General features: G+C 46.6%; 1 protein-coding gene across 2 annotated transcripts; it reads right to left on the minus strand.

The window, feature by feature from the left end:
* Positions 1 to 369: 369 nt before the first annotated feature.
* Positions 370 to 24,083, minus strand: nhsl2 (NHS-like 2). Of its 2 annotated transcripts, none has more exons than XM_088293209.1 (10): positions 23,563 to 24,083; positions 11,619 to 11,888; positions 8,105 to 8,250; positions 6,949 to 7,147; positions 6,027 to 6,206; positions 4,924 to 5,938; positions 3,709 to 4,849; positions 3,339 to 3,633; positions 3,094 to 3,211; positions 370 to 2,634 (listed from the first exon to the last, which is right to left on the minus strand). In XM_088293209.1, exons 1-10 carry the CDS (start codon positions 23,840 to 23,842, stop codon positions 2,334 to 2,336), a joined length of 3,945 nt encoding a protein of 1,314 aa, XP_088149335.1. In that variant the 5' UTR covers positions 23,843 to 24,083; the 3' UTR covers positions 370 to 2,333. The 2 variants fall into 2 exon arrangements, with proteins under 2 accessions (XP_088149335.1, XP_088149336.1); XM_088293210.1 differs by lacking the exon at positions 23,563 to 24,083 and adding an exon at positions 17,441 to 17,712.
* Positions 24,084 to 24,352: the final 269 nt, after the last annotated feature.

Consider the following 24,352-nt stretch of genomic DNA (forward strand, 5'->3'; position numbering starts at 1 on the left):
CAAGCTATGGCAAGGCGTTTGAGAATTTATTTTTCAATATCCTACTAGTGCAATTAATTGTTTATGTACTACTACACACTTTGTAGAGGTTTCTGATTCTGCCTGCTTTCTGCTGGCACTGCTTTGCATACCGACTGGCGTTTGCCATTCAGGTGCAAAATCAGCCATCGCAATTTCTCTCAGGTTTGCTGAATCACATCGCACGTGTTATATAATTCTATTTGCATATGTGGACTATTAACTTTGCGTGGTTTTTAGTGCATTTGGCGGAAAGAAAAATCCAGTTTATCAGCTTCCACATCTGTTTGCGTGAACAGTCATGATTGCGCCCGTTATTTGCACCGGCAAACCTGAAGTAATGAAACAAAGACTTAACAGTTTTTTACGCAAGAAAAATAATTTATTTATGATAGAATCACTTCATGGCACTGGCATGTTGGAATGCGGCGCTTATCCGGGCAGCTACACACCAAACCACTGGATGGGCCACGAGGGGATTTAATTCATATATGGAATATTCCTTTAAATATGTCTTTTTTTAACAACAAAAATAGAACTCCAATAAGTGGTCTGACTCTCTTGATGTCTGTTGCTCTAGGCTGCCCCCAAGTGGCGTTTGGGTGCTATTTTGCCTCACCTAAGAGTGGCATGGAGGCAAAGGGGGTCTTACAACATGGCGTCATCAGCTCGTGTTGTGTGCAGCATGCTCGCGTCAAACGGCCTACAACTCAAAGTACACGAATTGATGTACAACACGACCGCGCTGCAAGATTATCTGATGCATCTCACATACACACACACAGAAAGTAAAGAGAGGCCATTTTAACATGGCGTAAAGTATCTGTATTATATCAAGCGAATGAATCAATGGAAATATTTCCTGATGTTAGGAAGTTTGTCAACATTGTTGCGTCCACAAAATAACAGCATCAAAGAAAAGACAGAGCTGCAGTAAGGTAGTCAGACCTTGCATTACAAGGCAAACAAATACAGTTGGACAGGTTTTCATCCACTAAATATCCAAATGAAAGCATCACTTGACGACAGGTCAGAAGCAGCGATGCGTTTTTGACGTCACAATGTTGACTGAATTAAGAGAAGAGCGTGTTGCGCCGCATCCTCCCGCCACCAGATGGCGCTCTGACACAATGGCATGAAGGGAATGCAAAGAGGAAGTAAATCCATCTCATCATGTAACCTTCACGTCGCCGTTCGTCCCGTCCTGATCCATCCCAAGGTCCATTACGGGGGGGTAGTAAAAAAAAAAAGAGCAAACGTCTTTTTGTGACCGGTCGCTTGTTGACATTCAGCCGGTGTAGACGAAGGGAAGGTCAAAAGGAACGGCGGGAGCGTAGGAGAGATCAGGAAGTGACGGCGTGCATTGGGGTGGCCAATCGGGGTGGAGAAGTGCTCGACACTCACACGAGAGGTGGGGCCCGATTTGGCTCCCTTTTTGGGGAAACGGCAGCACACACACGCATAAAAACTCTCTTGTGCTCTCACGCGCACACACACACACACACACACACACACGCAGAGCGTCCCCCTCTGGTTCGTTGTGTGTTTATTCTTCGCACCCGTCACCGGAGACCAAAACGACAAGACGATAAAAAAGGGCCTGCTTCATGCTCTCCATGCAGAAATTCCGCAGGCATGATGACGATGATAATGATGATGAGGATTTGTGCACACACATACTCATGCCTACACACACACGGGCTTGTGCGGACATTTCTGTTCTTTGTGTTTCTCCTCCATCACATGGGCAATGTCTTGTTTGTTGTCTGTAGAATTTCTTTGTACACGACACATACATAATAGTGTATGCGTACGTCCCACTGGCACAAAAGACACAAAACAAGTTGGGGCGGTTGCAAGGAGGGGGGGGGGCAAGGGGGGTCATCTGCCTTTTGACATTGAAGAAAAGTGCTTTAGTCCATCGGTGGGGTTTCTTAAGCGGTATCTGACTTGAAAGAGCTTGCGGACGAGTCGGCCAAGGATTATTATTACAACAACAGTTCCTGAAAATCACATTTCTCATGCTTACACTGTCATCTTCATCAGGAGTTGTTGGTATCAACCAGGAGAAAAGAATAAATGTCTACCTTTGCACATCTTTTTTCCATCCGTCATTTCCACTGAGCGAGTCGCGCGATCCCGTCTCTGCTCTCTTGCTCACTCCCCCAGAGCTTCAATAGAGAACGATACGACTCCAACCAAGCCAGGGACCATTTGGTCCAAAAGTGCGCTCTGACGGGATTGGACGACGCAAATGGTCGGCCAGTGGTTGGAGCTAAGTCGTTAGCCGCTAGCTTATCCAGAAAGGAATGACCTCACTGTTCGCTGGCTTTGCCTTGGCTGGACCGGACTTCTCCACCCTCGCCAGAGAGCTCGGTGACACGTCTTGCCAGGGGGTTTGTGCTTTTGAGAAGTTCGGCGGCGGACACCCTGGCCCCTGCGCTGGAAGACTTATTGCCCTTCTTTTGCAGCAGGGCCATGAAGTTCTCGTTGCGGGAGCTTGACCTCTGGCCGCCACCCGTGGGGAGGTTCATCTGCTTGACTGGGGACGTCAGATTTTGGCGGCTTCCGAAGGAGTCAGAAGGCTCCTTGCGACCCAGAACCTTTCGCTTTGACCTAACCAAGTAGAAGAGATGGACAAATACAGTATGGTGTTACCTTGACTTTAGAGTTTTAAGTTGTTCTGTGACCAAGCTAAAACCTCAATTTAAAAAACCTAATCAGTCAAGTCGGACTAACTCTTCCACAGTTATCGAATCTTCCACACACTACCAGTCTCCGCTTTCTCTATCTCATCCTCAACCTTCCTTAATGTTATTCCGAGCTATTTATATTTTCAGCATCACCCCGAAAAATGACGAGATTCAGTTGCTAAGAGACTAGCGTCATGTGAGTGCATGAATCGATATCTCTGTGAGGAAAGAAAAGTGTCCACAGCAGCGAAAAGTCAGAAGCAGTGGTCGCTGCTGAAGCCGTTGCCAGGTAACATCATTCTCTGCCTGCCTTGCCGAAACTTCCTATTGAGCCAATTATTATGCACGGGTGGCATTGTTTTCGTAAGCTAGTCAAACCCACCTGTGTATGATGGTGAACAGGTCTTCGGTGGTGTGTGTTGCAGTCGTGGGGGCCAAGAAGTCTTCGTCTGTTTCCTCCACAATGTGAAGCACCGTTTTGTCGCTGGCCACGCTGTCGTCTAAAGAGGACATCGAGTTGTTAAAATTATTCAAGCTGCAAGTTTGCATCACCCAAAATCAGGAATAGAATGAGTAACTAGTTTGCTTTATCTTGGACCAGTCCATCCCTACTTTTTATGAACATACCTGCCCCAGTCTCTGTGGTGGCACTTTTCTCTGACACCTCCACAAGGGAGGAGTCCAGCTGGGAAGAGTGAGGTGAAGACTCTGCCAAAGCGTCTTCTCCCAAGTGATTCTCATCCTGTGTTGACATTTCAGGACTTGACATAATGTTTTCTGGTGGGAAAACGTCTGCCGGGGACGGAAGGCCCAGCGGGCTGTCAGTCGGTGTAGTCTGGCGGTCTGTACCGCTGTTAGTTGAAGGATGGGAAGATGAAGGAAGCAGTAGGACGTTCGGCTTCTTGGGTACAGGGGGAGGAACCTGACGAGAAATTGTTTTGAGATCAAATTGATAAACAACCGATCAGCAAGATGCTATTGAAGACACTTTTCCCACCTTGGGTTTCTTTTTGTCGGAGAACTCTGCCAAACAGGAGATTGTCATTCTTGAAGGAAGGGTCCTGCTCTTGTCCAGGAGTTCCAGGTCCTCCTGGTGACTGCAGGGAGAAGGGAGAGAGCCTCCGTCTTCTGGTCCAAGTTGAAGGCCGACTTCAAAATCCGGCTCCAATATGGGATCTTCTAGAAGGGGCTGGGGCTCCGGAAGGGGAGGGAGGTCGAAGAGGCACTGGGTGTAGGCGATATGTGGGGTGGACATGGAATTACAATCTGGGATTACAGATTGATTTGAAAGATTTTGTGACTGAGATTTTTTGGGTTTGGGTTTCTTCATAACTTTGTAAATGTTGCCCAGTGGCACTGGGCGGTCCACGGGCGATGCTGGGGGTGAGTCCTGGGTGAGAGGGGGCGTAGAGGACTGGGACTTCAGAAGCAGGTTAAGGGGCCGTTTTGGCAGAGGGGGTTTGACAGCAACCGGTGGCTTGGGTTTGGGTAGGGTGGGAGGCGGGCTGGCGTCGTCTTCAAAGTCTCTGCACTGCTGTTCTTCTTCAATGGTATCTGACGCACCGTCCGGGCAGTCCTCCAGGTCGCCTCGTGAGACCGAACGAAGCCGAATTGTTTTCAGCTCATTCTGGGTGACCATGGGGAGAACCTGCGAAGAGCTGGGGCTAATTTTTCCAGGTTTTGCCGCTGTGGATGTGTCTGAATGCCGTCTGCTGGCCTTTTGCTTTGGCTTGATTGATGACAGCTCCAAATGGGCATTCCCTGGCATCTCAAATGATAATCTGGATCTGGCGGCAGGATCTTTCGGTGACGGTAACGAAGATTTTCTTTCAGGAATCTTTGGCCGCATCTTGCATCCTAATGTCCCGGAAGACCCCGCTCCTCCCGCACCTGCTGGCTGACTGAGCGGCACGGTAGGGGTGGGAGTTTCTGACTGGCTGGAATAGCCACTTGATGGGGACATGAGTCCAAGGGGCTTGAAGGGTGAAATGGGCTTGACGTCGGGTTCAGCAAGGAGGTGCGATGGTGACGTGGCTCTGGAGGTGGCAGGTGAATTGAGCAATGACTCTGAACTGCCTCTGACCTTCATGCATTCAATCACAGTCGTACCTGTCGCAGTGCTGGAGCCCGATAGAGACCTGGAATAATAAATAAAGGAAAGGTATGAAGGAAAGGAAAATATCCAGAGCGGCCAAGTCTCAAACAATCCTACCTGTTTGTGTCGTTGTTCTTCCATTCTCCCAACTGCCAGTGAGAGGACAAAGTTGGTTCTGCCTCCCTCTCTGGCACATGAATCTCCAGGTTCGGAGGTCCATCGCAGCCTCCCGTGCCAAACTCCCCAGATCTGGAGGTGGGCAAAAGGAAATCGGGCTGGAAATCGGGGAAGTGGTCCCTGGGGATGTGCAGGCTTTTTGGTCGTCCGTCCCGATGCAAACCCTCGTGGTGGATCCTTCCCTCAGCCTGGCCGAGGTTCTTCATGAGAGAGACGCTCCTTACGGGAGGCGGTGGCTTGCGCTTAGACTTCTTCAGGGAAATGGATCGCGAGCGCAGGCACAAGCGTCCTTCAGCACTGTAGTCCGAAGCTGAAACAGAAATTGTGTCGGCGGTGCTGGCACTATCTTCTGAGCTCCCTCTGGGATAGAGGAGAGCGTAGTTTTCACTGAGACCCAAAAAGTTATGATGATGCCACTGGTGCTCTGCAGATGTGACATTCCCATTCCCCGTGGATGCCAGAGTCCGATCCGGTTGATCCGTGCCTAGCTCAGGAAAGCAAAAGGAACCCGAGTCTGTGGGCGTGGAGAGAGAACGTTCACGGAACTTGAATGCATTCGCCGCAGCTAACGAGCGCGCCGACATCCCCCTTCCCCTCGCTGCCTCGACACCACCTCTCCCTCCATCTGCCAAGGCCCCCTCCGTCTCGCTCCTCCTCTCCATCCCTGGCACATTGGTCCTCTGTCTTCCAGAAGTGTCTGACATGGTCGAGAAGGAAACAGACTGCGAGTTGCTCACTAGCACCAGGCCTTCCTGAGCTCCGCCTCTTGTATGACCAATGACGCTGTGCTGTTTGGGCGGAACTGCCGGACCTTTCTTGGCAATGTAGTTGTAAGGCTCGTTCCAAGCCCCGGGAGAGAAGGTGGAGCCTTTTGGTCCGTTCCAGGTGCTGGAAGGCGTGTTGGAGCAAATCAGGCCAGAGTGGTCCATGGTTCCTGGTTGGTCCAGGATGATATCTGTGAAAGAAGATTAATCATGAATCTATTCATTAAAACGATTCACAAAATTGAATTTCTCTTGCTCTGTCTTTCTCAACAGACATACCGGCAGATGAGGTGGTGTCAAGGTTGGAGTGTATCTTCCTCAGGGCGAGGTTCTGCTGAGGGGTGTCAGTGACAGGTTCTAGGGAGCGGGGTTGGTGAAAGTGCTCCACTGGAGATGGGGAGGCAGAGTGCTGGAGCAGGTCCACACCATGGAATTTAACTCCTGCTCCCCCGCCTTCACCTGCAGGCAAGGTGGACCGATGGTCATCGGATGCGATTGATCTCCTTTAAGATGCTTTTCGGAAGTCAAATGACTGCGATGTAGTCATCCATACAGAAAAGTAGAATTATTGATATCAAGAGAACCCTGAAGCTAGAACGGTATGCAGTGGAGTGCAGACCTCCTCCAAGGCCCAACAATCCTAAATTGGATCAAATTGAATACATTCAGAAAATAAAAAACAATAACAAAATCACATTTTGAACCCGAGCAGTTTTTCTCTCCCTGGGCTGTGACGCGCGCAAAGAAAATATTTTTTCCTTGCATTTGTCCCTCCCTGAATCCTGTCTGCTTACTGTCGTGAGCCGGAGTGGAGAGAGAAGAGGCGAGAGCGGACGTGTGACAACATTTTCTTTTATTAGCTTTTTCTTTCATCCCTCTTTTGGCCTTCTTGCCAACATTCTTTCCATGTGCTGCCTGCTCACTTTCTCTTATTCTTCCATTGCTACCTTGTTGTTTTTGCTCACTTTCTTATTTTTTTTTTTGCTGGGAAAAGAGGTAGACTAGCAAGTTACCATGGCAACAGCAAACTGGCTGCTGGCTACCTGTTCGCTCATGAAAAGAAGTGGAAAGAAGTAGATGGTCCATAGACTAAATGCAGTACGGCAGCATCAACAAGACCTGACCTTTCACTCCAAAAACAAATACAGTGGTGCGATGGGTCAATTATCTACTTGTGTGACAAGCTCACAGCTGTTCCTACCTGCTGTGATTTGAGCCGGCGTGCGTCTGCCAAGGTGCCAGCGAGGTTTCTCCGCGACGGGCGGTCTGGCGCTCCAGCCTACCGGGGGGCGATCGGACTCGCAGGAGGATGGAGATGGCGAGAGAGACGGGCTGGCCAGGGACCTCAGTCCGAAGACTGAGGTGGTGGTCTCATCCTCGTAGAGCTGCTTGGATGCCGGCTGAATGAGGAACGCAACAGATGGATTGATTGTAAAAAGTCAATATTACTTCTGACGTTTTCTTGTAAGTGCTCATCCAGCGTCTTCAATTTGATCCACTGCCACTTACTGGGAAAATACAATAAAAGTCATTAAAAGGAGTCAGCCTAATTGGCTCCCTTGATACTGAAGTCATGGGACACGTTGTCATGACTTCTACGGCTTCCGCTGCTCTGGAAAAACATACTTTGTACGTTTAGGTTGTGTCGGTAGGAATTTCACCCACAGGCATATATATATATTATACAATTACGTTGGCCGACAACCTTGCTAGCCTTCACTTCCCACCACCACCACTTTATAGTTTAGCTCCAGAGTCTGGCCATTTTCCAACTTGACACTCTTGAAGGAGCGAGTACGTTCGCTGCTGTCAAAAGGAATTTCGATCCAAGTCATCTCCCGGGACTCTTAAAATCTAATTGAAATCAGCCCCACCAGGCGTGAACTTCACAGAGCAATTTAAGAGGCTCCAGGAGGAGTGGAATCACCTCAGGGCTCAGGTCTCAGGACTCACTAGTCTCGCTGGTTGCCATGGCAACAAATAGTATTTTTTGGGGGGGTCTCTCCAAATGATGTCCTGGAGAAGATGCTTTCCGACTGGCTGGAAAGAAAAGCATCACTCATGTCATGTGCGATAAATTCCTAATGGAGATGTCACATTTCCAGCCGGGAGACGCTCAAACATCTCAATAAAAGCCTTTTGAGAGTGTGAATGTGATGTGGCGCCGTGTGCACCGCCTTCACTTCATTGGATTTCATACTGGATTTATCATCGGACTATTCCATTAGCGTCAGTCGACAACATTAAAGGAGCAGCCGAGGACACTCCAAGCTGGCCTCTTTTACGTTTTTTTTTTTTTTTTTTTTTGCGGTGATTCTATTCAAACAAGTTGACGTCATCCAATCAGCTGCGTTTACCAGAAAGATGAAGTCGGGCCGCTTGTCGGCGGGGGAGACGGGCGAGCGGCAGCCGAGCGAGGCGGAGGTGTCGTCGGAGCTCTGCGAGGGCGGATGGCGGAACGTCTGACCTGGCGGCTTGCCGTCGCACAGCTGCTCCTCAAAGTCTGCACAGAGCGACCGCAAAGCAACGCGGCATGTGTTAGCATCACATTCCTGCACACAAAGACCCAAGCAAACAAATAAACAAACACACACACACACACACACACACACCAAGCATCAGTTGCAAGCCTCACTTTAACTCCTTCAACGTGTTTTCAATCCAGCAGCTTTTCATCTCTCACTCTTCAACTCCTTTTCCACTTTCCGTGTCACTCTTTCCTCTCCTTAGCTGAGCCTCGCTGCACTCCCCTCTGCTCCTGCAGCTTAGAGTTAGACGACTCCCCCCAGGCCTTTGTAAACAGATTCCAACCCCCCCGGCTCACCCGCCTTGCCCCCCACTTCACACACACACAAACGCGCACACACTCCCCCTCACAATCCACCAGCCAATCCTTTCCCCCCAAAACATACTCCTGACCCAGTCTCCACTCATCCCTTAAAGCCCCTCAACGCACACACACACGCACACGCACACACACACACACACATTGAGGTATAGAGAACTGGGTTAAACTTGCTCCATATGGATTCCATACTGGTGGTGGTGTGGTTGCTAAGCAACACAGGCAGGGGGTTAGGGGGGGGCACTTGAGAGCGCTGAGTTGGCCAAAAGTTTTTTTTTTTGTTCGTGACTGGAGGTGCTGAGGGCATCTAAATGTGGCTTGAGCCTTGCAGGAGGCAGAGTTTAATTAGTAAGTGGACGCAAGCACACGGGCCATGTAAGGCAGTCACCATTTTGCGCTGTCAACGAGGATGAACCCTACCTCATTCTGCTTCTTTGATGCTCACGTGGGCAATAACTGGGGAATTGAAAGCTGTCAAGAGTGAGACCAACTGCACAATGGAACCCAAGCGTTGACTGCCACTGACGTATATATTCGTCACGTACGTTTTGTGAAATCCAGGTTTGCTAACCACTGCCTTGCATTCATTTGAGATCAGCAGGGCTTTTGAGTGGACAACCATGAGATGGTGAATCTCGGTTTGGCAAGTTGATTATGAGGAAGATAAAGGTACCTCACATGAGCACAATATGTATATGCGAATTGTATGTGTCGCGGTCGATTGAAGGATGTGGGGGTAGAGAATGCGTTATTAAAAGAAGAATTTATGATGGAGACGGGTTTTGTAATGATTCATTACTGGCTATTTTTTTTCAATATTAAAAAAAAAAAACTGTTTAAACAGGGGTGTGTAGACTTTTCTTACTACTGCCGGCTGATAGGGATTATGGCTGCAGGACATTGTACTGAGATCATGAAGGAGGGAGGGCAAGGGACACATGTAGAATGAAAAAGGTATGCTGTAAAAAAAAAACAACAAAAAAAACTGCCCCACTCGCTGCCTCCAGCCAGGCGAGCACTCAGACGTCACTAAAGCGCACATTGTTAACGTCTCAGGTCCAGTCAGTCAAAAGTCAGCTTGTGGAAGTGTATATGTGTGTGTACGTGTTTGTGTGTGTACACAGCGAACCCATTCAGCGAGGAAGCCAGACATCCTCGATAATAATAAGCACCCGGGTGCTTCGGGTCACCCTTTGAGAGGCGCAGAGGGGAAATGGACACAAACAAAGCCCGGCGTTCATCTTTGTCCGCGTACACTTTGTGCACACGCTTGGCTTCACTTGGCTTTGTGAGCATGTGGACGAGAAACTGTATTCCCCCCCCCCAGCGATATGACGATATCAAATGAAGGACCTTGAGTTTGACACCTGGCGATATGGCCCGACATACAACGTGCATCGCTGCGAAAAAACCAACAAAGCTCGTTTCGGTTGCACTCATGCCAAGCTGGCACCGAGCGTTGGCATCGGGCGGCTGATGGACTCGCGGCCCAAACGCTAGCGTTATAAATATGGACGAGGATGAATATTTAGTGGTGGGAGACATCCGGGTGTTACGTAAGCTACACGACCACGCACTCACAGACAAACTTGATGACTTCCTGCGGGTATATCACGCTCGTCAGGCAAAATTAATTACCTGTTTACAGTAAGTCATGTCGTTTAGTCAGAGAAAAGCAACAGCCACGATACAGACCAGCTGTTCGTGGTGGGCAGGGACTCAAAGAGTAACTTTTGTCCAAACAAAACTCATCAACCCGCTTCAACATAGTTCCTTGATACGAAAATGTCACAAGATGGCAGCAAAGCACTACCTTTGCTTAAATACAAATTTTCAACATGTCTCCTTTGACACTCTCTTGTCAACAACAAGGCCACCAGCAGGTTTGTGTTGGCCATTGGGAAATTCGGGACAACTCCCGAATGGTCGACATGGCTCAGCCATTTTGTTTTTTTTCCCCCAATGAGCCCTAATTCCTCCTTTATAATTTCCAGCAAACAGCCAACATTTAACAAAACATACTGTTCAACAGAAAGAGGGTGATAAATAAGGTAGCCTGCATGCATTACAAGTACACACCGAGAGCAGTGCGGCCAAACTAGATGCGTCATTTCCGGTTGAGTGGCGTAGGAGTAGCACAGAGGTAACGCTTGACCTATGAAAAATTAAACTCGGTTGGTCTTGTTTTAACATTTTTGGCAACGTATTTACTATGACTTTGAATGGACAAAATTGTGATTGGTCCCTTCCGGGACATGGGGGCGTGGCCATTTTGCTTATTATCAGGACGCGTTCTTAAAAGTTGTTAGTTTTGTATTACTTTCTCCGAAACAAATTTATAAAATAAAAAATGCAAGATAATATAATTGTCTAATTAAAAAAAAAAAAAGACATCAATTCGAAAAAAATTGACTATTCCGGTTGGATGTTAAAAAAAAAAAAAAAAGATCAGCGTTTGGTCGCTCTCTATCTCAAATTAGAATTTCAAGCCCAGTACGTCGCTGGCCACCGGTAAGTTTGTGAAGGACCCGCAACGCATTAAGATGCTGCCAACATTGGTGGTGCAACAAGTCAATTAGTCTCTCATGGCTTCTTTGTGGCCACCACTCGATCGTTCGGATTGCTTGGGTGGAGGCAGAGGGCGAGAAGGCAGAGTGACAATGAAAGAGAGAGAGGAGGAGCAGCAGCATCACACCAAACCGATTTTCACAGTGGAAAGGAAGAGTGACCGTCGCCGTCAGTGTGCACTTTCCAAGCCTCCATGTTGAGACACACACACACACACGCACACCCCCGCACACACACATCCTTTCAGAAGCTTCAATAACAAGGCTGCATCATCTGCAGTGCCTCTGTCAGCCTACATGCAGTATGCAGAGAAACACACACACACACCGTGAAACGCAGCTGCACATAATCAACGCGCCGCATGTAAACACTCGCCTCCGCCCGAGCAAAACGCACGCACACACCTTCCATCCGTCCAATCGCGCTCGCTCCCTCTCCATCCGTCCGTCTGTCCGTACCTTGCAGCAGGCTCTGGAGGTTAAGCTGCGCCTGCTGGTGCAGCTCTTCCACACACTCGGGCCTGCTCCACGAGCCAAACACGTTCACGCTCTGTTGCCATGGAGACCTGAAGCGGGGCGCGCCATTGCCGTTGCCGTGGTCGCAGCTTCCTCGCCGTCCTCCTCCGGCGTGGTTGTGGCGATGGTTGCCGTTGCCGCCGCAGCCGCCGTCGCCGCCGCCGCTGCTGCTACCTCCGCACCTGACGCTCTCCGCCTCGAGTCCGACAGTGGCTGCGGGAGGCGGGGAGCAAGTGATGGATGCGGTAGAGCGATGGAGAGAGAGGAGAGAAGAGGAGAGGGTGGGAAATAAGATTATTGAGAGTGAGGATGGCGAGAGAGAGAACAAGAAGGAGGAGGAGACGCAGAGAGCAAAGTACATCAAATGCTCACAATTTCCATAACTAGTAGCCAGAGATTACATAACACCGCCGTGTGTTGTCAGGGAGAAATAGGAAGGAAGAAAGGAAGGAATGAGAGATCGGGGAGGAAACCGGGGAGGGGAAGAGGTGTGTTGAATCGGAAGGAGATAGAAGAGGAAGGTCAGAGCACGCAACCAAAACAGATTGCTGTTAGCAACGCAGAGACAAAGGAAGATTTTTTTTTTTTCCTCCAGGGAGCTTGATTGATACATGGCTTTGCGAAAATTATTTATAAATATATTTTCAGAATGTCAAATAAAATGCAAGAGGGGCTTAACTGGAGCGATATAGATGTCTTTATGGTGCACTCTAGCGTCAGCAGAAGTTATCTCCTTTCTCTCTTGGCTTGCAGAATATTTTTTTTTTTTGTCCAATCAGATTTCAGCCTCAACGTGTTGCCATGTCAATTTTAATTTGTCCCTGGCCCTTCAGGATCCCTTGTAAATTTCAAACCAAATACAGACGAATATAAGTGAGGCTCCAACGTTCAGCTGACAATTTGTTATTCTTGTGCACAAATCAAAGTAGAGAGCCTATTTCCCAGGCCATATTTTCTCCCTTGTTGGGAACGCCTGTGGAGGCTGTTTAAGAACTCGCGCACCCGCACATTGGCCGTCCAAGTGCACGCGCTTCACGGCTGCTGCCTGAAGAAATGGCCATTCGGGCAAGAACGTCTGATTTGGCTGCCTCATTACTGCCCCCTGCTGCAAGGGAAGGTGTACTGTCACTATGGAAACCACTCGCTGCCTTCAAAGGCCTTTGGACGTGGTTTGGAATAGTTAAAAAAAAATTATTCACACACACACACACACACACTCCTCTTCATCCTTGTCATTACCTCCATCACGAGGCACTAAAAATTAGGCAAAACGGTTGCCCAAGTTGATTATAATTATATTGAGCCATTATTTCTCAACGCACACCATTGTCATGGATACGCGGCTGCATCAGCACAAGCCTCATTTGGTATTAATACTAGCACGGCAGCAAGATGGTTAAGGTGAGCAGGGATTAACAAGAATGAGCAATTGCGATTTACAAGGTCCTAATACGAGCAATGTTCCGCGTGCACGGCTGCATACAGATACAATCGATCAGTTCAAAGGGCTTGGAAAAAGTAATTCATGTAAGCAGGTCCAGACAAAAAGTCACACTCATGTTATGCATTCGTTAAACACAAATATTTCACGCGGAGCATTCAAACCCCAAAGTGTCACGCCACCTCCACGTCAAAGGTTTGCTGCGAGCGAGTCATTCGAGAGCCGTCGCGAAGCTGTTTGGCCAAAGATGCGCAAGTCGGAGACTGTTTGGGCAGTCGTCAAAGAAAACACAGCAAACAAGACTCGTGACATCCACACAGATACAAAAACATTGTCTTAATCTTGCTTGATATATTATTATCTTTACATTGTGGAAAAAACATGCATTTATTCTCGAAAAATAATTTAACTTTGTTCTTGGGAAAAAAAAATAGGACTTTATTGAGTGCATGAAAAAAAAAGACTTTCTTCAAAAAAGGGATGACAGATTGACGTGATTATAGGTCACAATTATATCCAAGATTTTAATTGGCTATAATGGATAGAAGGTAAGAAGTCATTGGTTGAATCCCTATCCAGTGCAAATCATTTACGGGACCCCAAAAAAACGGACCGCCACCCCCGACTTTAAAAAGCACGGCACTAAACATTCAAAATGTGCCAAGAGAACCACAAATAAACACCGTCTGTGGCGTCACACGCTAAATACACGCAAGACTGCACGCTATGCACATTCAGGATCCGACGATGGGACCCGTGGCGCGCACACTCACTGAGTGCTGACTCTGAAATTTGCGCAAAGTTGACCAGGATAAACCGTCTAACTGCTGCCTCGACGCAGGAAGTGAAGTCACAGAAAAAAAATTGAAGAGGACGATGCGCACTCTACAGTGGATAGACCGACACATCTGTGTGCACGAGCGACACGCAAGCAAGCAAGAGCACACACACGATACACACACACAAATCAATTTATCCTGGTAACTCCCGTTTCCCACTGAGACGTCTCCCGCTGAATGCAACGTGGTTATTATAATTGCTGAAACAATGTCACTAAAATGATCATTTATGAAATCAAACAAAAATACTTTGACAAAAAATAACCGGAACTACAGCGTTCATTTATGAAACGATAAAATTGCGAAAACGTACTTCGCTTTCGTCTTTGTCCATTAATATCTTACATGAGCCGTACTTGTCCAGCAGAAGCGAGGTCATCGGCGTTTACTTAATTATCCAAAAGTTTTTTTAAGCTTGAGCTTGACAAATACTCTATTAAAAAAACCGAGCCGTAGTTTGCCCACGCCTGCTTTAAAAGATCACCATCAGACGAGATCTGATTCCATTTATGTTCCCTCTCGCTATTTTCTTATTTAACTCATTCACGACCGGTCTAATAAAAAAAAAGAAAAGTGATCTTTGACGTCTTTAGCCGTCAATGGCAGTGAATGACTTAATTGTGTCGCGTCATCCTACATTGAGGTTGAAAAAAAGTAAACAACCTCATTTGACAAACCACACCACACAGCCCAATTGCAGCATTTTGAGTAAAAGTCCAAAGTTGTCAGAAAATAAATACTCAGACAATTCATTAATATTTAGCTAATTGATTATCAAATTAATCGACCACTAGTCTGATAATCGATGAATCGGTTTGAGACCTTTTTTTTTAGCTCGAAATTGTCCAAATTGTCGTCAGCGGCGGAATTTCAGCCTCTCATTAATTTTCTCGGATTTCTCTAGTCCTTCGACATTGGAAACACCAATCACACATTTTGCTGATTTCCTGACGGATTTTAAAGTTCAAACCAGGAACTGAATCATCGTCAATTTATATTTTTACCTTCTCTGCGCTGTTAATTTGATTTTTTTTCATAAAGGGATGGAATTTATTGATTTATTTAAATCCGATTCATTGAAATAATCAAATCAACAAATAAATCATCTACAAAAACGCCATTCGTCGCAGCTCGAGTTCCTTCCGAGCTCTGGTGTGTTGCTTGCGTGCGTTGTTAAGGTTCGTGTGTGTTGGATATGCAGAAATTCTGCTGGATTGAAAAGTATCACAATCTCATCCAGCCTTCCATTACACACACACACACACGCACACACACACCCCTGCACACACACAGAGAGATTAGTAATAAATTATTAGGAATCCTGTGGTGCAGCAACAACAAGCGCATGCACAACTTTTGTGCATGCATGTGCGCCCGTTTGTGACATGCGTGTGCAACTCGCATATTCCACTCGGTGTCACATTCCATTGCAAGCCATTTGTGCTGTGAAATGGAAAAAAACTTCTTGACCTCCTTTCCCCCTCCAGAGTTCCAAATCCACACAAGGGCTCAATCCGCACGTCTCCAGACAAAAAAGCAGAATTATCCCGAAAGTCATTCCATCCAAACGCGCATCTCGTATCAAGATTGTGCAGGAATCCTGCATCGTCACAAGCAGTTAAAGAGAAACTTCCGGAAGCGCTCCTGCCCTTCATCGTCTCTTTCTTACCAGGCCTGGCCCGCAAACGCCGCATGTCTGATAGCCTGAAGCGACACGGGGGCACTGACGTGGAGGGAGCGCCGCAGAGAGGAAAACCATGGCGGCCGCCGCCGGGAGGAGGGAAGAGTTTTCCTTTTTTCTAAGTGCGAATGAAGTTTATCAATCCTCTTCTTCAACTTGCAAGTTTTTCGATTGAAGAGCCACATACATTTGCCTAATAATCACCACTCGCTTAAATACTTAAAACCCAAAGCAAAATGCCATAGACGGGCGAACAAAAACAGCCTCGCAAACCTTTTGGCAACTTCTATTTAATAGTATCTTCTTTATCGTCTGCCAAAAAACGCTTGTGTCTCTGTTTCATTCCAAATTTCCCCGTAGTGGCTAAGGAGCAAGGGGGCCGACGGAGCATTACTGATGACAAAAGAAAACTCCTCAGCTCACTCCAAAATAGTTTACTGGCATCAAAATGGCGCCACAGTCATACTGTGAATCCTCACTGATGAAAAGGGGAAGTTACACAGACATGCTACACATAGCGAAAGTCCTTAAAGATGGAGGCGAAGCACTACTTTTATCTAAATGAAACTCCACAGCTCACTGACTCCCCATTAGGGAGACGCCGACATCATCATCATGCAGCGATTGTTGTTGTTGTCAGACAACACAAACACATTTGTTATCAGCTGCTCCATTCCGGTGACCTGCACGGTTGCCACGGCAACAGCAGCTGGAGGTGCACGCCCCTCCGCTGTCACGGTTCTTCTTCGGTTTTTTTGGTTTTTTTTTTTCCCTGTCTCACTCATTGTTCTCTGTCACCACTGCGACCGGGATGACGTCATCATCATCATCATCATGAACGAGCACGCGGCCGCATTTCAAAGTCAGCTGCAAAAGATGCGCTTCCCCTCGCCAAGGTCAAAAAGTCTGTGGACGCCTCGCACATGCTACACACGCATGTAGTCGATTGTTCAAGTGCTCGTCTGATCAGTAAGAAAATAAAGAGCACTGGAGTACTAGTGACATTCCACTAGTTAAGTTCTAGCCGTTCACTCGTAGTACACAAGTCAACAAGCCGCTTGAGCATTTTTTTGATATCCTAATAATTGGTCCATGTGCGACTCTGCGATGTATCCTCACTCGTAAGACAATTAAGCGCACTAGAGGAACAACTAGCGCATACTAGTATAAAATGATTGCACTAGTTTTCCCCTACTGCCTTCCACTACTGCGTGACATTTCTAGACACAAGTTTAACAACGACTGGTACGTCACTAGCGAGTAAAAACTGCGCCTTTGTTGACAACCGTGCAACTCGCACTACTATACTAAAATTCTGCTCGTTAACGTCGCGCTTGATTAGTAGTATGAGTGGGATGTTGAGGTAGAAGGAGAAGACACAGTCGTTATCGACATTGTCTTCGAAGTGAGGACAAAGAGCATACTAGTCGATCACGGGTCTATCGAGGATATGGAATAAATGTGAGGCCGTGATTGACGAAGGGTCGTCACCGCCACGTCTCGCTCTTTTCCCCGCCATGGCAAGCTCGCCGGCGATCGCAAGCGGGACGAGCCCGTGCAGCCCATTAATCACGCGCTAAGGCTAACGCGCCTGCTTCGTTCTTGCCACGTCGGGTCCACAAGCAAAAGACTGACTGAGTGACCCATTTCATTCCAAATAACGGCAGGACGAGAGCAACAATCGGCGATAGCGGCCGTGCAGCTCCGATTATTGTCACATGAGGATGTGAAAGAGAAGCCGTGAGTTCAAGTTGGACCCAGCAGATAATGTTGCATATCCACATTTCCATAGATGCAAAAGTACCTGTTGCCGATTTGGGTCTGTGTCTCCCTTTGGGCCGCCTTTGTGGATTGCCCGCACTGTTCTTCCTGTCCCAAAACATCACAGATGCATTCCACGACACGCACGGACAAAATCAAGAGTGAAGCGCGTGTGGCCCTCGTGCGTGAGGCGAGCAGGCGTCACATCTGCATCCCCGAAGAGAGGATGCGTGTGTGCGGAAGGAAGGGCGAGCGCCACAGACAGAGAGAGGCGCAGAGAGAAAGAGAGAGAGAGTGTGTCAGTATACCTCGCTTACGTGAGCTGTTGGCTAATCATATGTTGGGTGTGTGAGAGCGAGAGAGAGAGAGAGAGAGAGAGAGAGAGAGCGGCGGTCGCATTGATTAGCATCCAGCCAGTCGCATCCCAGCATCCGCAGCTCAATTGATAAAAGAGCCAGGCTGGCGAGAGCCAATCAGAAGGCGGCGAGTGTGAGAGCACTGGAGGGAGGCAGAGCGACACATGAGATGAGGAGGAGGCGAAGGGGACTGGGCTGGCGGTTATTATGGGATGCTGAAGGAGAACGGGGGATGGGGTCATGTCATTAGGTACACTAGCACATTCCCCCCATTATTATTTTTTATTTTATTGAATGAAATGAATTAACCAATTGCTTGATACAATTAATTGTTAAATATATTTTTAAAAAAAAAACAACCATTTCATTTTTTGAATTAGTTTAGCATCACACCAATTAAGCAGTTATTTGATGGGATAAATTAAAATAAAAATTGGATATGCGCATTTTAATTACTTTTTAATTAAAAGTTTGAAGCGAAAAGATGAAAATAATGATCATTTCACTCATAACGGAGTCATAAATTGTTCGGTAAAAAATATATTCTAAATGTATAAAAACGTAGTGTAATTAATTAGCAGAATTATATTCAACCAATTGTTTTCATAAAATAAATAGTTACATGTCCATATTTTTTATTACAGAATTTAAAATCAACAGCTATTGAATAAGATACATGAATGACAAAATTAAAGAATAAATGCTTTTTTAACTGAACAATTTTGGGGAAGAGGAGACATTGTTAACTGCTTGTTTAATCAAAGAAACGGTTAAATGTATATTATAGATATTTTTTAATCAATTTAGGGCCCTTTTTTTGTAAATTATTTAAAAACTAAAAAAAAAAAATTTTCATTTAAGGATATCAATGAAAAAAAATGTGTGTACTTTTAGAGACAAAAATGCGAGAAAAACTAAAATCAATAATAACAGATTTTGAATGCACAAATAGCCTAATGCAACCCATCTTACTGGATTTATGTAGCCTGCAATCGAGTGTTCAGAAATCACATCCAAAATCCACAACGATTATAAGACACACCTTATTCACATGTTGTTGTTGTTTGATATTCTTTTGCTCGTGAAGCAATGAAAGCTGTGCAGATGTACCTAATGAAGTGGCCATTTGGAACCTCACACCAGTTCTCCTTTTCTGCACGCCACATTATATTTCACCCGCTCAAGTCAAACAATAAATCAGCATTCTCCATCCAACCCTCAACGTAATCGATTCATAATAATAAAAAAAAAACGGTATATATTCAAATCCAATCCAGCGTTAGCCTCAAACTTTCGAACACAAACACATTCCTCGTGTGCAGAGCGAAAGGGTTAATTTCATTGGAGCTGGCAGCTGCCACCGCCAGTGAACACGCACTTAGAGAACCACAAACGCAACCAGAATCAATCCCCGTCTCCTGAAACAACGACAAATCGAGAGCCCTTCGTGCCCACGCCATTTAAATAAACGCAGAACTTCCATTCGTCATACCTGAGTGCCGCTCGTCCTGCACGGAACACAAAAAAAGCTGCAAAACACGAGAGGACCGTGAATGCACCGTCCCCCTCTTTCACTCTCCCTCTCGCTGCGGTGAACAGCGAATGGAGGAAAAAAGTCGAGGGGAGGTGGGATGGTGGCTGTGGGGTGGAGGGGCGATGGTTCTGTTTTTCTTCTGCATGCTTGCTAATTGGAAGCAGACTTTTGTGGCGGTTGCGGGACAGGAGAGGATCTCAAAGTGTGGTGGGACGTGGTTGCAAGAACGGACCTCTGCTGCCACCCTGTGACTGGAAATATACAGTCTTCTCCAAAAGTATTGGAATGGCAAGGTCATTTCCATTTTTGTCTCAGATCAAAAGATGAATATGGGACAAAGGTTGAGAATAGCAGTTTTTATTTCCCGGTATTTACATCTTGATGTGGTGAAAAGGAAAGAGCACCTTTGAGGTAAAGTGTGCAAAAGTATTGGGACATGTGATTGATGAGTGTTTTATAGTTGTCGGGGTGTTGCCTTTTTGATTGACTGGTGAAATATTAGCTAGTGTTTGTTTTTGGCTTTGGGTTTCACCTGTGAAAACTGCATTTGCAAAAACAGCCAAAGACTGACTGCTCACCTCCATGGGGCAAGCGTGAGTGCATCACAATTAACTGTTCGAAGAAGACTTGGAGAGAAGAAATATACAGGCAACTCCACAAGATGCAAATTACTCATCAAACTTTAAATATTGTTCCCTCCGAGTTCATTTAATGTATGTGGCTTCCTTGCTGTTGCAATACTTTTTTGGGGAGGAGACCGTAACTCATGACCGGAATGTAATCGTCGACGCACAACAATACCAAAGCGAAGCACGTGGAGAACACGCCCCAGGTTAGCATAACAAGCCCCACCCTCATGGCGACCATGACGTCACATTTGACCGTCCATACATTACATGCTAATCATTTGCAGTACACAAGGTGGCGCTAAGAGGGGGGGGGGCGAACACACTTTGATCATCCTGCAGCATCGATTGGGGAGGTGAGGCCCGGTCACGTGGGGCTTGACGGACCACGCACGCACAAGCGCACAAATGAGGCACACTAAGACGCGCACGCACTCGCACCTCTAGCTTGCTTGACTTCCACGTCCAGCGTGCAATATGGGGAAAACATCTGCTTTTGGGACAATTGGCCTCCTTCTGGAACCCCCCAACCAACCCCTCCCCACCATGACCGACTCCTCCCTCCTTCTCTTTCATTCGACTGCCACGGGAATCGTCTCCCAATGAGATCATATAAACAGCAGCCTCATGACTGGTGCTCGCGCGTGCGTGCGTTGCACATAAAAAAGGGCCGGAAAATAGGCGCACGAGCGCGCGGCCAGCCCAAATTTCTGGAGCCAAAGACATTTCTACACACGCACACTTCCTGCATGCTATGGTTCCCGCTCTCTTTGTTTCTCCAACAAATCGTGACAGATGCCAAAATTGTCGTTAAAATGTTGAGCATTTCCTGAGAGGACATCATGACAAAACGCTACTTTTGTCCAAATGAAGCTCCTTAATTGACTTCAGCACAGCTCCTTGCCATCAAGACGATCCGAAAATATTGAAATAAAAAAGTCACAAAAGAATACTGGGACTAATACAATGACGTCACATGAAGAGAACAATGCCAGTGTGAAGGCAAGTCTCAATGTTCTCACACTTGATTTTCAAAAGCATCGCAGGGCTGGGGCGTTGACTGACGGTGGGAAAACGAGACACCGGGGGAAAGAGGAGGAGCTGACAGGAGGGGCGCCCAAGCGGGAAGCTGACGTCGCCGTGGGAACCCGACGACCCGGGATTTAGGCGGCAACGGGACGCGTCGCAACTGCAAGTCACTGTGAGGAGCCGGCGGACCGGACCTGGCCAAGGGGGACGCGACGAAGGCTGGATAAATCACTTTTAGGCCAAATTCCATCGAGGCACAAAAACAACTCAATTTGCTTCCTGTCCACATTCTTGGGATGCTCCCAACAGGAATACAGCCACAAAAACGCACGTGCGTGCGCGCGTGTGTGTTTTAGCTTTTGTTTTCTTTTGACTTTTTGTTTCGCAAATTCACTTAGCTTTTCGTATTTTATACACTTGAGAACTAGTTTTTGTTCTTAGAAAATGCTTATTTTTAGTGTTTCTTTGGGGGGGATTTGAGGTATTCGTCAGGTGCAAAAAAGCTGCGCTCAATTAAAGCACAAAGTTCAAAAGTTCAAGTGAACTCAATAATCTTTATGAATGAAATAATTGGAAAAAGAAGAAAACACTGTTACAATGATCATCGTTCTTTTCAATTTGATCTATAACCATATTTTGTTTTCTTTCTAATTTAACTGTATTACCAACATAAGAAAAAAAGCCAATAATTTGATACACTTTCTACCCCTTTTTGGAGAAAATGATTTATATTTCACATTCAAAATTGTCTTCATTAAAATAAGTCACCTAAGTCTTAAAAAAACCAACTGGAACCTATTCCGTGAATGGCGCCAAAACACTCATTTAATTAGCTTTTTAAATCTGTTTATATATGCTTATAGCATTGTTAACTAATTAGCAAATTTGACTGATTAAAAAAAAAAGCCAAGTTAATAAAATAAGGCTTTAGAATCATTGGGAAGAAAAGAAAAAATAATCAACCCGTTTCTCTGCTGAAAGCACACCCTGCGGGTTGTAGCAACAACGAGGCACTCTAATGCACCCACGCGCAGCGTAGAACCCTTGTCCACATGCTGCCTGTCAAGTTAGACCCCCCCCCCCTCCTCCTCCAAGAAATCCCCCTCCTCGCTCTACTGTCATTCTCCCCTTGACATGCATGCACTCGCAGCCAACAACGAGACACTCTACAGCGGCCACACCAGTAAACTCTCCTCAGGGAAGATGTGTTTTGCAGGCTTTTTAACTGAAATAACCTCAGCGTGTGAGTTGCTGCCAAGTTATGTCATTGCGTTGCATCTTTGTTTTCGACGTGAGGAGGCGAGTGCGGGAGGAGGGAGGTGTTGGACGAGTGACGCTAAAGATGATCTAATGATGATCTATTGATTATTTAACCGAGCACATCTCGTGCCCACGCGGCCCACTTTAGTGGGGCCCACACGCTTTTGCTTGGGAATTTGGACAGCGCACAGGAGGAAAGTGAGGAGCTTTTTAGTTCTCATAAACAGAAAGGCACTCTCGCACACACGTCAACGTCCACGCCTGCAAGTTAGAAAGTCAGCTACACTCTTATGTTTTCTTTTATCTCACTCTCCTCTTTCCAGTGTTACATCTGGACTCAGTTTGGGGGACTTTCTATTACTCACATATACACACACACGCACACACGCACCCGTCAAACTATAACAGAAACATGCTTGCTGCTGGCGAAAGCGAGTTGAATTCTGGAACATCTGCCAGCAAACATCATACAACGTTTTTGTAATATTGGCCAATGCAAATCTTACAACAGCGAAGCTCCGCTAAATTGCATTTTTTTTTCTCCGTTCGTTTTTTTTTTTTTTTTTTACAGCTCACGAGTCCAGTTTAGTGTTGCGCAACTGCTGTGTAGTATCACGTGCCAAAACTTGTAGAGCAACTCTGAACTGTATTGGATGGACATGCAGCACAATTAAAAAAAGAGAAGAAGAATATATGCTAATGAGTTGTTGCAACGTCTCAATTGCGTGAATATTTTGCTGTTGAAATTTATTTTTACTTGTTGAATGTGTTGCTGCGCTGTGTATGTTAAAGTAGCAGTTATTTAAAAATGTCTAATAACTGTAAAATCCATGCTAATTTGCATACTCTTAGTTGAGCGTTAAGCTAGCTCACGTTTGTTAAATATAACGTTTGTTTGAGCATTTGGCTGTTTAAATGTACAATTTAAACAACTTCCATTGGGAGTGACAAATCCTTGAAGCAAGCACTCGTGACTTCTTTTTTTTGAGGGGGGGGACTCAGCAAATAAATCATGAGTAGAATTTTTCTAAAACGTTTCAATGAATTTAAATGTGCTTCAAGTGTTTCAGAGGGTGGTAAAGTATTCTTGAAAGAAAATTGTTTTTCTGCATGGCAGATTTTGCACCAATCAGGTGGGTCTGGAAATGCAAATGTCACGTGATTGGCACACATCTGAAGTCACAGGTGCATTAAACAGTGTGAGGGATATTTACAAGGACCGTGAAAAATCAGACGGAGCCAGTCACATAAAGGGAGGGCTGCAATAGTATTCATTTGATTTGAATATTTTCCCGTCTATCGTGTTTATAATTGGACTTAACGAAAGTCACCAAGAAACTTTTTGCTTTATTTGCCTTACCTGTGTGCGTTTGCGGGCTCTTGCGGAGCATCTCAACCAGTCGGCCCAGTCTGCACTCCAGCGCGCCGGATCTTTGGCACACGGACACCAGCTCGCCCTCCAGCTCCTGAAGGACGCCCAGCGAGTGTCTGGACAGGTCCGAAAGTTGGCGCAGCACCGAGGCCAGAGTGAAGGCGCACACGTCGGCCAGGTCCACGACCACCGCCGCCGACGCCGTCCCGCCGCCGACGCCGGGCTTGCACAAGTCCCGCGGCAGCACCGCGCGCTTGCAGAAAGGCATCCTGGAGTCGACCGGACCAGACTTGCGCGATGATCCGAAGCGACAAAACTCCGCAGGTGGTCAGGTTATATCACCGTGCTCCGTATGTTGCGTCTCTCTGTCGCCTGCGCTCGGACGCATGCTCCGGGTCGCCACGGCTGGAAAAGTCAGTTTGAGTTCGGTTCGGTTCTGGCTTGGCGTCGTGCGTCAACATCGTCGAGCCTCCTCACTCCTTCCTCAGACCTTCTCGCTTTTTTGGTCCAAAGCTGTTTCTCTCAGTCGGCTGCATGTCGAACCTTCCAGTTCCGCTGTCCTTTCAAAATTAAAGCATAAACTCACCTACTTCCGAGTAAGCTCTTGCCCAAACTAGACAATGCTGAGCTTTACTATTTGAACATTGCTACGTTCTAATTCAACTTCAATCATTTTTTTTTTTCACAATTTCAAAGTGTTTGCCTAAAAGTTGAGTTTCACACAAAAGGACAAACGCGCTGTTCAAAATGTCGAATTAGTCTTAAATTGCTGCTCAAT

Source organism: Idiotropiscis lumnitzeri, chromosome 4, assembly GCF_059441095.1.
Source record: "Idiotropiscis lumnitzeri isolate Australia: NSW breed Sydney's pygmy pipehorse chromosome 4, RoL_Ilum_1.0, whole genome shotgun sequence".
Lineage (NCBI taxonomy): Eukaryota > Metazoa > Chordata > Actinopteri > Syngnathiformes > Syngnathidae > Idiotropiscis > Idiotropiscis lumnitzeri.